The following is a 12,255-nucleotide window of genomic DNA, read 5'->3' as shown; positions in this document are numbered from 1 at the left end:
CTCTGTTCTTTGCATTTTAGTCAAATGCCTCAAACAAATGCCCTTTAAGCTCCTGTGTGGCTCTGTGCCAAAAATAAAAATGTATTTCCTCTATCCACCACCCAAGCTTGCTTCCATTTTTACTTTTTTCCTTGTTAATATGTTGCTATCTTCCATTTGTTGTACCCTGATCACTTAGGGCTGGTCTCATAAAAGCTCCCTCTGGTTTCATACTAAAGATTTTCTCTCTCCTTCCCGAAACAGAATCTGTTCGTGTAACCTCCTCCTAATTCTCCCTTATGCTTTACAGGGAATTATCTGGACTCCCAGATTTACAATCTAGCCTCTACCATTGCCTTCTCCATGAAAGGTAATGAAAATTAACTAGCAAGAAACACAATCCTACAGCAGCCATTTGAGAGGTTTCAAGTGGGACAGAAGATAAGGTTGAAACATAATAAAAAGGACAGCTGTGGACTTTTATTTCTTCACCATGAAATTTGATCATAATTAAGACACTTTTGTTTCTTCAGAGCTTTGTGGTCTCGTTTTAAATTTCTGCAGTTAATGCTATTCCAGCTTTTCCTGGTTGCATATTTTCTTGAGAATTGTTTCCCATTCTTTTCCAATGGAGGTCTGTGATTATACATCACTTGGAAATCCTGAATATGGAGAGCCCAGAGCACTGTAGAATATTTTGACCGATTGCTCTTGAAATCAAAACATTTCACCTGAAGGGCATGGTTTGCTTGGGTGGAAAATAACAGCTCATTTTCTTATGCAAAAAAACTCTGCGGCATACTGAAGGCACACAGAGTTCTTCACATGGAAAAAAAAATCATTTATTTTCTGAGTTGCCCATGCTGTGCAGTGCCATGCGAAGATGGGCATTTACATACTGCTGTGATTAAGGTGTATTTGCATCCCCGTGGGACAGGCTTTTCTATGTTCTTAGGATGCCAGCAGTGCTTGGATCATGTTGGCTTCTCCCAGCGTAAGGGATGTGCCCAACTCCCCATGGGCTTTGACTGCTTGGGGCAGCAGAACATTAACTTTTTATTCTGATGAGGTTACCTTGTACAAGCCAGCACTACCCAAGCAAAGCTCTGCTTGGAATGGAATTAACAGAGGCCAAGTGCTGAGGAGCATTAACCACTGAACCTGATCCAGGGAAACAGCAGCACATGCATTGGAGAGTGTGAGCTTTTCTCACTTTGTGCTCAGGTGAGTACAAGGCAGCTCTTTTAGGAACACATGTAAGTGGAAATGATTTCTTAGGTTAATACACCAATGGTTTGAATACATAGCATTGTTTTACATTGTCTATTGTGGTTAGTATCCAGGTCAGAGGAACAAAAACTGACAGGTCTTATGCCCTGCAACAGCCAATAGCTTTTCATAAAGGAAGATAATTCAGCAAAACTAATGCCTAAAGATAGTTAAAGAATAAAAGGTGAGCATCAGTAAAAGTCAAGTTCTAAAAGTTCTGGAGATTTAAATATTTAATAAATCAGGGGTTCTTAGCAAGTAATATTGACAAAGTTGGGAACATTCAGTCAGATCCACATTCCCTTTCCTAGAGTTTCAGCTCTCCCATGTCATCGAAGGCAGAGGACTTGGAAATGCGTAGCCCAGTCCTCAGAGTTACTGAAACATTAAGCCACAGGCCTGACAGATAAAGAGAAAAATACCCTGCAATTAGCTGAGCAGGTAAGGGCTTGAGTGACTCTGCAGGTCCAGTCCCAGCTAAGAGTGAACTGAAGTTATAACTGTGAGTCAGCTAGCTCCAGGTTCACAAAAAGTTTAGCACTAGTTCTATGTGCAATTTCCAGCTCACCTCTACTACATATTCATATTTCCAACACACTTGCACAAGCAGCTGATGCATTTGTTTGAATACCAAGATCACTTTTTCTCCTTACGACATTTCAGTGAAATATCAGAGTTTCCTTCCAGACACTATTAAGTTCCAAGCAGAGGAAGTACAGAGAAATACAACCAGCTGATTTCTATGGGAAGAAGCGGCTGTGCCTAACTTTGGTTAGTGAACTTATTTTCATTGCCCCAGGTCAAATATCACAGCTTTATTAACCTGCTGTGCACCTGAAATATTTTCAGCTTGCATAGACTGAGCAGTCACTGACAGAATGTTGTAGAGTGGTGAGAGTCCCTCACAGCTTCTTTGTGTCTTTGTGGATTGTGAGCAATAACCCATAAAATGCCAAAGCAATCTGATTGCACCCATCCAGTTATTGTATGTGCTAGAATATTCCTTGGTTTTAGCATAGTTCTGTGGCTGCTAAGACTGACTTGAAAAATATCCATCAGTCCTGAAAAATCTTGATGAGATGTTCATGTCTGCTTCATTCAGGTAACAGGCTATTAGGCAGAAATTTTAAAAATGAATGTGTGACACTATCTGGAATTTTGTTTCCAAATAAATGTATATCTTGAATTTTATTTTGAAAGAAATGTATATCGTCTGATGATATTAAGTAAAAATAGGCGCAGATCCTCAGCCTTCCCTCTCATAGTTTCACAGGAGTTAATGAAACTATGATATAACAATGATAATACCTCTTAAAAAAAGCAAAATCAATCAATTTATGGCCACAGTTCTGAGGTGGATAAATAGTAGAACCACTGGGATTAGACAGAGGGTAAACACTGAGAAATTAATAGAGTCAGTCAAGAATTATGAGTTGCCTAATTTAGTGGCACCTCTGTCCTTACAACTGGACTGACTTTTCTGGCATGACACTGTTAAAAAATTCAAAATGTAGCTGTTTACACTCTGCCCAGCCAGAAGCTTCACAGATTGGTTGTATTTTGTATTATGTTTATTTCCTTTTACCAGAGCTCAAACCTGGGACTGAATCAGGCACAAAGGATTTGAGGTCAATGCAGATGCTGAAGGTTTTCTCCCCAGCTGTTAAATGCTGAAGTTAATCTTGCTAGCACAATGCATGAAAGGCTTTTGGTTGTCTCTGGCATGCAAGATGTACTCTGGAAATAAGAGAAAATAACCTATTAAGATAAGAATCATGGCAGAAAATCAGGATGATAATTAACATTTCTGTCCTTCTGCTATAATGTTCAGAAGCAAGCAGATGCTAAGCTAAGGAGTTACAGAAAGGATTCGTGTTTTGCTGCCAGGAATTTTTTTAGTAATATGGAGGACTAAAAGGGCATCTTAGGTAATCATTTCTAGTGTTCTATCAATGAAGACAACAACTTAAAATAATCTCATAAATATATGAAGCTCTATCTTCAAAGTACAGAGAAACAGAGAGGACAAAAAATTCTACTGGGAGATTGTAAAAAACAACAGTTTGTGAAGCCTTAATCTGGTTTTCAGTCTGAATTTTTTCACTGGCTGCTTATATAGATTTTTTCTTTTGTCAATATAAGCACTATGCTATTTTTTTTTTTAAACCAGGTTACCTCTCTGTATTCAGAGGGCAATCATAGCTTCTCTCTGTCTTCATCTTAGAGACAAACTGGTCTTTCATTCTTCTCCTGCAAGACAGTTCAGTTCTCCTTCTTGTCCCAGTAATGCACCTCTCCACATCTGTTTCCGTCTGATTTCATCTTCCTGGAGCACAATTGACCAGATTCACTGTTTTTTTTGTCCCATGTGAAGTTCACCAAATAGATTGGCCTGTAACTTCTTTTACAGATCTACAAAAGGTAAGGATAAGGAATTAACTCTTAGCATTGCTAAGGGTGAAACATGGCATGTGGTTGCTTGGGTTTGTTTTTCTGACCTTAGAAGATGGACATGGCTAAAATAAAAAAGATGTTCTCAGACAGGCAGGAGGCAATCCTTTGCTCATGACTGTACCATAGAGGAAAATCAAATGGGACCTAAACTCCTAAGACTGCACTACTAGGTGTAAAGTATTTCAACTGAGGAGACAAAAATCCCTAACTCTGCAAGTTGAGACAGCTGGAATCCAAATTCCTGAACCCCTGGAAGTTTACACCGAGTGGAGACATTGAGAATCAGGAATCTGGGTAATCTGAGTTAAAGATTTGGCCTCGGGACAAGATTTGGAGGGAGGCAAGAACTCAATCAGCAAGCCTGCTTGTTCAGGGGAGTGAGGGACAGCCAGGGTTCTACAGAGGAAGCAAAGAGCTAGGGATGAAAGAATAATTATCAAGAGCAAGAGACAAATTACACTGACCAGCAGCTGGCTACAATCCCTTCTCAGGCAGTTGGAGGGAGCAATAAGGTCCCCTCTGGGGCTTTTCTCCAGGCTAAACAACCCCAGCTCCCTCAGCTGCTCCTCATCAGACCTGTGCTTCAGCCCCTTCACCACCTGCTGCCCTTCTCTGGACTTGCTCCACTACATGTGACCCTGGGCAGGAATGTGTTGCCATTGCCCCTAGTCTCCTTTTGTATTATGGCCACTGTTAGGTGAGAATGGCACCGCTTAAAAATAGGCCGTGTTTCTGAAAGAAATAATTTTAAAGAAAATATTGAAAACGGTTTGTCAATGTGCGTTGTCCTGTTTGGTTATTCACGTGCTAACTGTATTGTTCCTGCTGTCACATTACCTTCAGCTTGAAGATCAGTCAGAAAAAGAAACTCTGCCTTCCCTGAGACAGTCAGACAGACAAACAGTGGAACAAAAAATGCCAGTGAAGTGAGTTGCTGTTTATGGATATTTTACTTGTAGGAGATTTATGTGACGGGATGACCAAGTTTGTATAGTCTGTGCACCTTTATTTTCCTTCCCCCTTTGAAGGGGATATGACTATTTTGATTCCTTGTTGTCAACTCTGCTTGCCATTCCCATTCAAGTAAATCCCACATGGTCAGTGAGATCACTCTCTGAGTGGTGAGTAAATATCAAAACAATTAATATTACTCATAAGAGCAAGAAGCAAAACTGTCTGGTTTATCCTGATCTTTCATTTTGCTCTTTTGCTTGACAAGAAAGCTAATAAACATGTAATAAAAATCCTGAAAAATTGTTATTTATTTGATAAAAGTTTCTTATTGTTGCTAAAAAAATTCTCTGCCAATTAATTCCATCATCACATGTCTCACAAGGTACAAGATCGTGCTATGTTTAGTTTTCATTTGTGTTTTCACAGACTACTATATTTGCACTCCAGCTTCCCTCATGTATGTGTTTACATCTACTTATATATGCACAATTTTTTTTCTTGCTAAAATGTAATTTTTGCACTCTGGATACAAGTAAATGGAGAGTTACAAAAAAACTTGCTTGTTTGAGGCGTCGCAGCCACCATGCCTTGTAATAATTATAACTACAGCCATGTAATATCCTGATACTGTTATATGATCTCTTCATAAATTTGCAATCAGAAAATGCCATTACTGGTGATGCTGAGAAGTGGCTGCAAAACACAGATCTCAAACCAACCTCTGTAATTCAGAGAGCAGGGTTTTGATAGCTGAGCTCTCAGAGCCCCCTTCGGAACATCACATGTTTTTTTACAGAACTTGAGAGTACTTGGGATTTTTTTGTGCTGAGTTTTTGGTGGTTTTTTTGTTTGTTTTGTTTTGTTTTTTAAGAAAACTGGCAATATTTTATACAGAACAAAGTGTTTGCCTTCATGTCTAGCAGAAGCCTACAGCAAGTTGCAGGGGAACAGCCAAAACTATGAATTTATTCAATTATTTATACTACTGAGAAGCTCATATGAGGCCCATGTTTCCTACTAGTGTTAGCTTGGTAACATTTTAGATAATTCCAATCATTACAAGCAAAAAGTGACATATAAATAAATGCCTAATCCTCTTGAATTTGAGTAGAAATTCAGTACACCCTCTAGAAAATTCCTACCTCTCCTATGCTTTATTAGAGCTACACCAACTGCAAGCATAATGAGTATTTCCAGGATGAATGATTGAATCAGCAGTATCCCTGTTTTTCCATGTGTAGAGTAGGATGAATGGCTGAGCCCCTCTCCCAAGCAGGCAGCCACACTGCAGGCTCTCAGCTACCCAAGGCTGCACAGGGCAAAGACCACAATGCTATTTTCAAGGGTAGATGTTGTTTCCACAGGTCAAATACTGGGGAAAGCATGGCCTGGTCTGAGTCTGTGGATACAGTACTTGCCAATAAAGGTAAGAAGTGATGGAAAAATATATGTGTTTTTAAAAACATTTGTCATCCCAGTTGCCATACATTTCTGCCAGGTTTTGTCACTGCTCTCCAGTTCAGACCCCACAAGCACTGAACCGACCAGAGCTGCTGCTGGAGGTGGGTGAGCTGCTGTCCTGAGAGGTTTGTCCAAGCTGCAAACACAATATACCTTCTGTCCAGTGCTCAAGGGCAGGCAGAAATGCTATGAAATAGTTTTTATTAAGGGAAGTGCTAAATTCTCCCTTGCAGTGGTTTCATTTTTCATAATTTTGTACACAAAAAACCCACAAACGTTTTCTTAGGTATTCCTGAGAAATATGAGTGTTGTGCAGTGACTTGCAGTCAAACAAAAAATTACATATCTGAAGTCATTTCTCCTAGAAATGTCATTTTTACAACCCTGACACCACAAACCGCATGCAGCTTGTAAATTTCCTTACCCCTGCTCCATTTCCCTGCAGTAATGTTGTGGCCTGGACCCTGGGGTGCCTCCACACTGTTCCTGGATAGCATTAACTTGACCAACACAATTAAATTTGGGTACTGTCAACTTTCTTTACTCAGAGCTTGTGATTTGGATTAATTTTAAAACAGTTTCTTCCAAACAAAGCTTTATTTGTTCCATTTTTTCCCCTTCAAAGTGAAAAAAATATAAAAAGAGGAACGAAGAAGTAACAAGGAGTTCATCTTTTTTCCAAGTCTTAATCTTTCCTTGCAAGGAGCTGGAAGCCCCGTTTGGGTTCCCATTAGGGAACCTCAGTTGTAGGGGGCACACACTAGCACAGTGTGACCTACATTTTTATTTGCTCCTCAATCCAGGGGTCAGCCTCAAATCTCTGACTTCCCAGCCACTACAAATCCTTTTGAAGACCAAAACCTCCAGGCTCCCCTTTTAACAAATGCACCAGTGCTAAAGAGACCAAACCACAGCAGGCAGCTGTTGGGAGCAATCTTTGGTTGGGAATCCACTGTAAAACTCTCTTAGTATCCCCCTTATGAGCACTACAATTTAATCTCCTATTTATTTCCTCTGCAGCAGCTTCTCAAACCTGACTACTGGCTGACATGTAAAAGAGTGCCAGATACATAGGTTACACTATACACATTATTTATTTTTCTATATCTACATATATATCTATATATATGTAGATATAGATATAGACATACATGAGTATACACACACATAAATTGCACTGGCCTTTCAATTTTCCTCCATTCACTATCTGATGCATTTCCCCCAGAGGGCCTGGCAGCTTTTCGGACATTTTTGAAGTCCGAGTTCAGTGAGGAGAATGTGGAGTTCTGGCTGGCCTGCGAGGACTTCAAGAAAACCAAATCCTCCACCAAGATTGCCTCGAAAGCCCAAAAGATTTATTCTGACTTTATACAAGCTGATGCTCCAAAGGAGGTAAAGAGTTTTTTCTGTGTGTGCTTTGGGTACTGAGGATGGGGATGAAGTGGAAAGTTTGGATCCAGACCTCCCAGAATGACAGAAAATACAATTCAACCTGGCTGTAACTCCCATTTTCATGCCCATTATTTACCAGGTAAACACACCTTGTGCAACTCTGTGAAGCAAAGGTGTTATGGTTTACACTTTACATTCTTCACAGGGGGAATAAGTTTACCTCACCTGCTGAAATTTCTGCCTGAAGTTTTAAGGAAGTTTATGCTTAGTATAATTTGTTTTCTCTAACCATTTTTCATAATGCAGTAAGCACCATTTCTTCCATATTTAAGGTACCAGAGTATTAGTAGGTTTATGACTGCATATGTTCTTTGTATAGGTATTTTTGACATGATGAGAATGCAAAAATTTCCATCACAGAATTCAATTTTATCATTATTTCAAAAAGGCTTACCGTGAAAGAACGAATTGCTTATTAATCATTATTTACTTTCTACACCTTAAACTTACACTGATGTTTTTGCTTTTGCTAGCAAGAGTGTTTTAAATGTCCCCATGTCTTACATATTATTGGAATCCATCTTATTATTGTTAACCAAAAAGTCTTTAAAAAATACATAGGGCCAAAATCTAAAATGATGCTGTGTATGTTCACTTTTAATTTACTCTTTGATAATCAGTACTTCATAGGATTTGGTTTGGGAGATGGTTGAGAAGGAAAAGTAAGTTTTTCCTTTCTTTTTTTCAGCGATGCCATCTTTTTAAGATCCAAATAAAATGAAGGATTTAGTCTTCTAGAAAAGGAAGGGACAATCTTCCTGTTTATTTGCACCAGTCGGGTTATTTGGGAGGAAATTCAGATGCAGCCTGTGTCCTGGACACAAAAAGACCTCAGTTTTCCAAGCAAACTGACACCACTTTCATGGTCCTTTCTTCCTACAGATTAATATTGACTTCCACACCAAAAATGATATCTCCCAGAATATCTCGGAGCCCACCCTCAGCTGCTTTGATGCTGCTCAGAACTCAATCTACTGTCTCATGGCAAAGGACTCTTTTCCCAGGTTTCTGAGATCAGAAGTGTACAAGGAACTGGTGAAGAAACACCAGGACAGAAATCAGAAGAGATGGCTCCCGTTTCTGTGAGGAGAAACACTGAGGCTTTAGGAATTGATAACGTCTCCCATTGCAATTCAGTGCAGATAATTACCGATTATTTAAGTGATTGCAGAAGCCACTTTCAAGAATCACCTGTGCCAGCTTGTCTTTAAGTACAAATTGCACATGGTGCTTTCTAATAACAGTAGATAAATATTCAGGCAGCAGGATGTAATACACTAGACACTTGAGCTTCCTTCCTAATAAAAAAGTTTGCCATTGTTATTTTTTTCCAGTGTTTGGTTCATTTTTCAAGGAGATTTGAGGTTTTTAAGCAGAATGTTTTGGTTTCCTTGTTTGCTGTTGATTCCTCTTTAGAAGTATGGCCTCCAAAATAAATCCCTTTCAGGTAACTTGAATACATTTACTCCTTTCTTTGTCATCTTATTTGTAGCTTGCAAAAAATTTCAAATTCTCTTTTAAACATGTTTTATACTTATTTGAAACAGGGGACTTAGAAATATGGTCAATAACACACTATGACAATATTTAATAAATAGGCAGCTGCTTTATAACAAATGTTCTTGGCATTCAGAGCAAATTAATGTTTCATAATATAGCTGTCTTCAATAAGAAGTTCTTCAAGTTTCTTTGTGTTAATTTAATTTTTTAATTGAAAATTCTCATTTATTAATTACATAGGCATTTGGGAAGAAAAACACAACTGAGTAAATCTTCCTTTGTACATTTTCACTTAATTAATTTCCTTTGCTTTTCCAAATGTATCGGTGGTACTGTCCCCCCATGTACTCATGAAGAAATAATTTCATTGATTGCTACCAATGAAATTCATTTACTAATTTCATTTCAATAAAATATAGATAAGCAGAAAAGTAGGCATAAGAAACAGTTTTAGGTGGTAAAGTAAATGTGTAAATCAGGATTTAATCATGGTGTTATCTTTCGAACCAGCAAGTTATGATTGGAACCTGCAGTCTTCAGGTGTCTATAGAGGCACACACTGATCAAATTCACTGCTCTTGGAGGATTTATTGCACATATTTAGATGAAGGGTGGAGCTGTGTCATGGTATTGAAGAAAGAATACTTTAAACCATACCGGGAAGAAGTAATCTTTGCTATGGAAAAAAAAGTTCTAAATACAAGAGACAGTAACAAGATTTCTCAAGAAGAAAAAAAAAATCATTAATTTTAATTTGATGCTTTTGAGGACCAGGAATCTCCAGGAATCTTGCCCTGTTTGGAGCTCTGCACGTGCCTTCTACACACTACCACATCCCCTGTGCAAAATATCCTTTCTATTTTATCAAACTACATTAAGGAACTGATTCATTTAGACCATAAAGGAAATAAGTAGCCCGAAGGCCTGAATGGACTGCCTCAAGTTATGCACTGAGGTTAAAATCCTGCCACATCTTAAGCAGGCAGGGTGAAAAATATCTTTGATACTGAACTTCTAGTCTATCACCTAGTTTTAATTTTTTGCTGCCTGCATAGTTTTGTCTTGTCTTTTCTTTCTTCCCCAATACTGGTGGTTAGCAGAGAAATGAACACGAAGCCTGAGGTTAAGTGACGAGGAGGATGTGGGCTCCTCTTGCTGCGCCACAGCTGCCGCTCACCTCACAGTGATATTTCGGGGGAAAATCGCCACTCCTGCCTGCGGCATGGCCTCGGCGCCTCTCTGCTGCCTGAAGGCACAGGCCAGGCAGCAGCCAGGAGTGAATGCCCAAAGCACGGCATTTACTCAAAGGTGTAGCAAGTCATCTTCCCTTTCTACAAACCAATCCTGGTTTTCTGAACAGAAAATTTCCACTGGAAGAAAGAGGTGGGATCACACCACTTTCCGTAGTAGGGCAAGATGAAGCATGGGGAAATTCTGTGCTATCAAAATTTCTTTGCTACCAATCTTCTGGGACCTGAGGATAGAAAAGTGCCTTGAAAACAAGTGGGTGGCAATGAAATCTCACAATTCTCTCTGTGCCCCTATAAACTTTCCTACTTTTGGCTCTGCCCCATCACAGAGACAGAAAGTGCCAGAATGAAGGCTGCCAGTGGGCTCCAGCTCCTGGCCATTTGAAAACACAGCTTAAGGAGAAGTTACAAGCATATATAAAATAGTAAAACATGATTTTAAAAAGTGTGCTATCATTCTCATAACTGCATCAAAACAAATACCAGGAAGCATCATGTCTGCGCAATGTCTGCCTGATCCTCTGTTATCAACAGGACCATTATTGTCAAAAGAGGTGATAATTTTTGGCATTTTCACAAATGACATTAATTTTAATAATTACACAGTGAAGAACCATGAATGATTTTAACATATTTTCAATTAATTTAGAACATTTTAAAGAGAAATGTACAGGAACGGCACTTCTAGGGGGTATCCTTTACTCAAGGATGAATTAAGAGTACTGATTCTATCATAACCTCTTAGTGGAAACTTTGGTACTTCTAATTGACAAAGTTAATTAAACTTTTGCTGTTGATCAAGCCTCATAACATTTTTATTAACCTGTTTCAGATGCTAAACATGAGGTGAAACTTGGCAGAATTTGAATAAATGATCACTATAAATTCATATATATCCAAAGGCAATTTGATTGCCATTCACAAGTAATTTTTCAAACTCTCAGAGCACTATCTGCCTCTATCGTATCCAATTACACAAAAGCATCTACAGCATATTGAAATGGTTTGGATTTTAGCAATCAGATTTCTGAAAACTTCTGTAATGTAACTTATCATTTAAACATTATAAAAGATCTGTTTCAGAAAGTGTTTGAAAACAACCAGGTGTGAAAGACGGGAGACAGTAGTCTTTTTTTCTCTTTATTTCCAAGGTCTAAAACTGCTGTTTCGTATTCCTACATCACCAAAAAAAAGGTCACAGCTTATCATCCAAGCTCTCATAGTCTGACTTAGGAAAGGCCAAGAACTGAATCGTGATTTAGAGGATTTAGATTGAACTTTGCCAAAAAGTCTCAATCTTGTTCAGCACAAAAAGGCAGATGTACCAAAAATCCTACCAAATAGAAATGAGAGTAAAAAATGGAAAGTGAATACCACATATTAAAAACAAACAAACAAACAAACAAACAAACAAACCCCAAAACCAACAAACAATTTCTTCATGCAGTGCCAGTCCTAAAGCTCCAACAGCATCTAGACTCAGAGATCCCACCACGCCCATCATGCTGACATCATGACAGGACCATCCCAGGTTTACAATTAAAGCATATAGTCTATGTTTTCATTCTATTAATATATTTTTTATTTATAAAATAAGCATAGAAAAATAATAAGCATGTACATAAAGATAATAAATGCAAATCAGTCCTCAACAAGGGACTGATATTGGGATTGCTCTGAAGCTCAGGACCACAAATTAAATGCAGGCAGGTGTATTTTCAGCTGCAGACAGTATTATGTGACACTATTCTGTATGTCCTGTCAAAGGTTCGTTAAGTTCAACACATTTCTGTAAATGTTGGAGATGATAACTCACTAATTTCTCTTTTGCCAGAAAATTCTCCGTCAACACTGTAATGCAAAAGCATACCTGAAAAGACACACATAATTAGAGGCTTTGCATGAGAACCTCGTAGGCTTTTGCTTGGATCTTGAT

At 38.6% G+C, this 12,255-nt stretch overlaps 1 protein-coding gene and 1 long non-coding RNA gene across 3 annotated transcripts; one reads left to right on the top strand and one right to left on the bottom strand.

Annotated features, from left to right (window-relative positions):
* Nucleotides 1-1,114: 1,114 nt before the first annotated feature.
* Nucleotides 1,115-4,213, bottom strand: LOC136294347 (uncharacterized). The gene is made up of 3 exons (XR_010722386.1): nucleotides 4,167-4,213; nucleotides 3,424-3,660; nucleotides 1,115-2,985 (listed from the first exon to the last, which is right to left on the bottom strand). It is a non-coding gene; the product is annotated as an uncharacterized lncRNA (long non-coding RNA).
* Nucleotides 3,348-8,879, top strand: RGS21 (regulator of G protein signaling 21). 2 transcript variants are annotated; one of them, XM_066191974.1, is made up of 4 exons: nucleotides 3,348-3,669; nucleotides 6,021-6,082; nucleotides 7,343-7,509; nucleotides 8,452-8,879. In XM_066191974.1, the coding sequence occupies exons 2-4, from the start codon at nucleotides 6,040-6,042 to the stop codon at nucleotides 8,653-8,655; spliced, it is 414 nt and encodes a 137-aa protein (XP_066048071.1). In that variant the 5' UTR covers nucleotides 3,348-3,669; nucleotides 6,021-6,039; the 3' UTR covers nucleotides 8,656-8,879. The 2 variants fall into 2 exon arrangements, with proteins under 2 accessions (XP_066048071.1, XP_066048070.1); XM_066191973.1 differs by lacking the exon at nucleotides 3,348-3,669 and adding an exon at nucleotides 4,550-4,628.
* Nucleotides 8,880-12,255: the final 3,376 nt, after the last annotated feature.

Source organism: Chamaea fasciata, unplaced genomic scaffold (genome assembly GCF_029207755.1).
Source record: "Chamaea fasciata isolate MVZ Bird 193981 ecotype frontalis unplaced genomic scaffold, bChaFas1.0.hap1 SCAF_10, whole genome shotgun sequence".
Classification (NCBI taxonomy): domain Eukaryota; kingdom Metazoa; phylum Chordata; class Aves; order Passeriformes; family Sylviidae; genus Chamaea; species Chamaea fasciata.
This window is presented reverse-complemented; position numbering and strand designations above follow the sequence as displayed.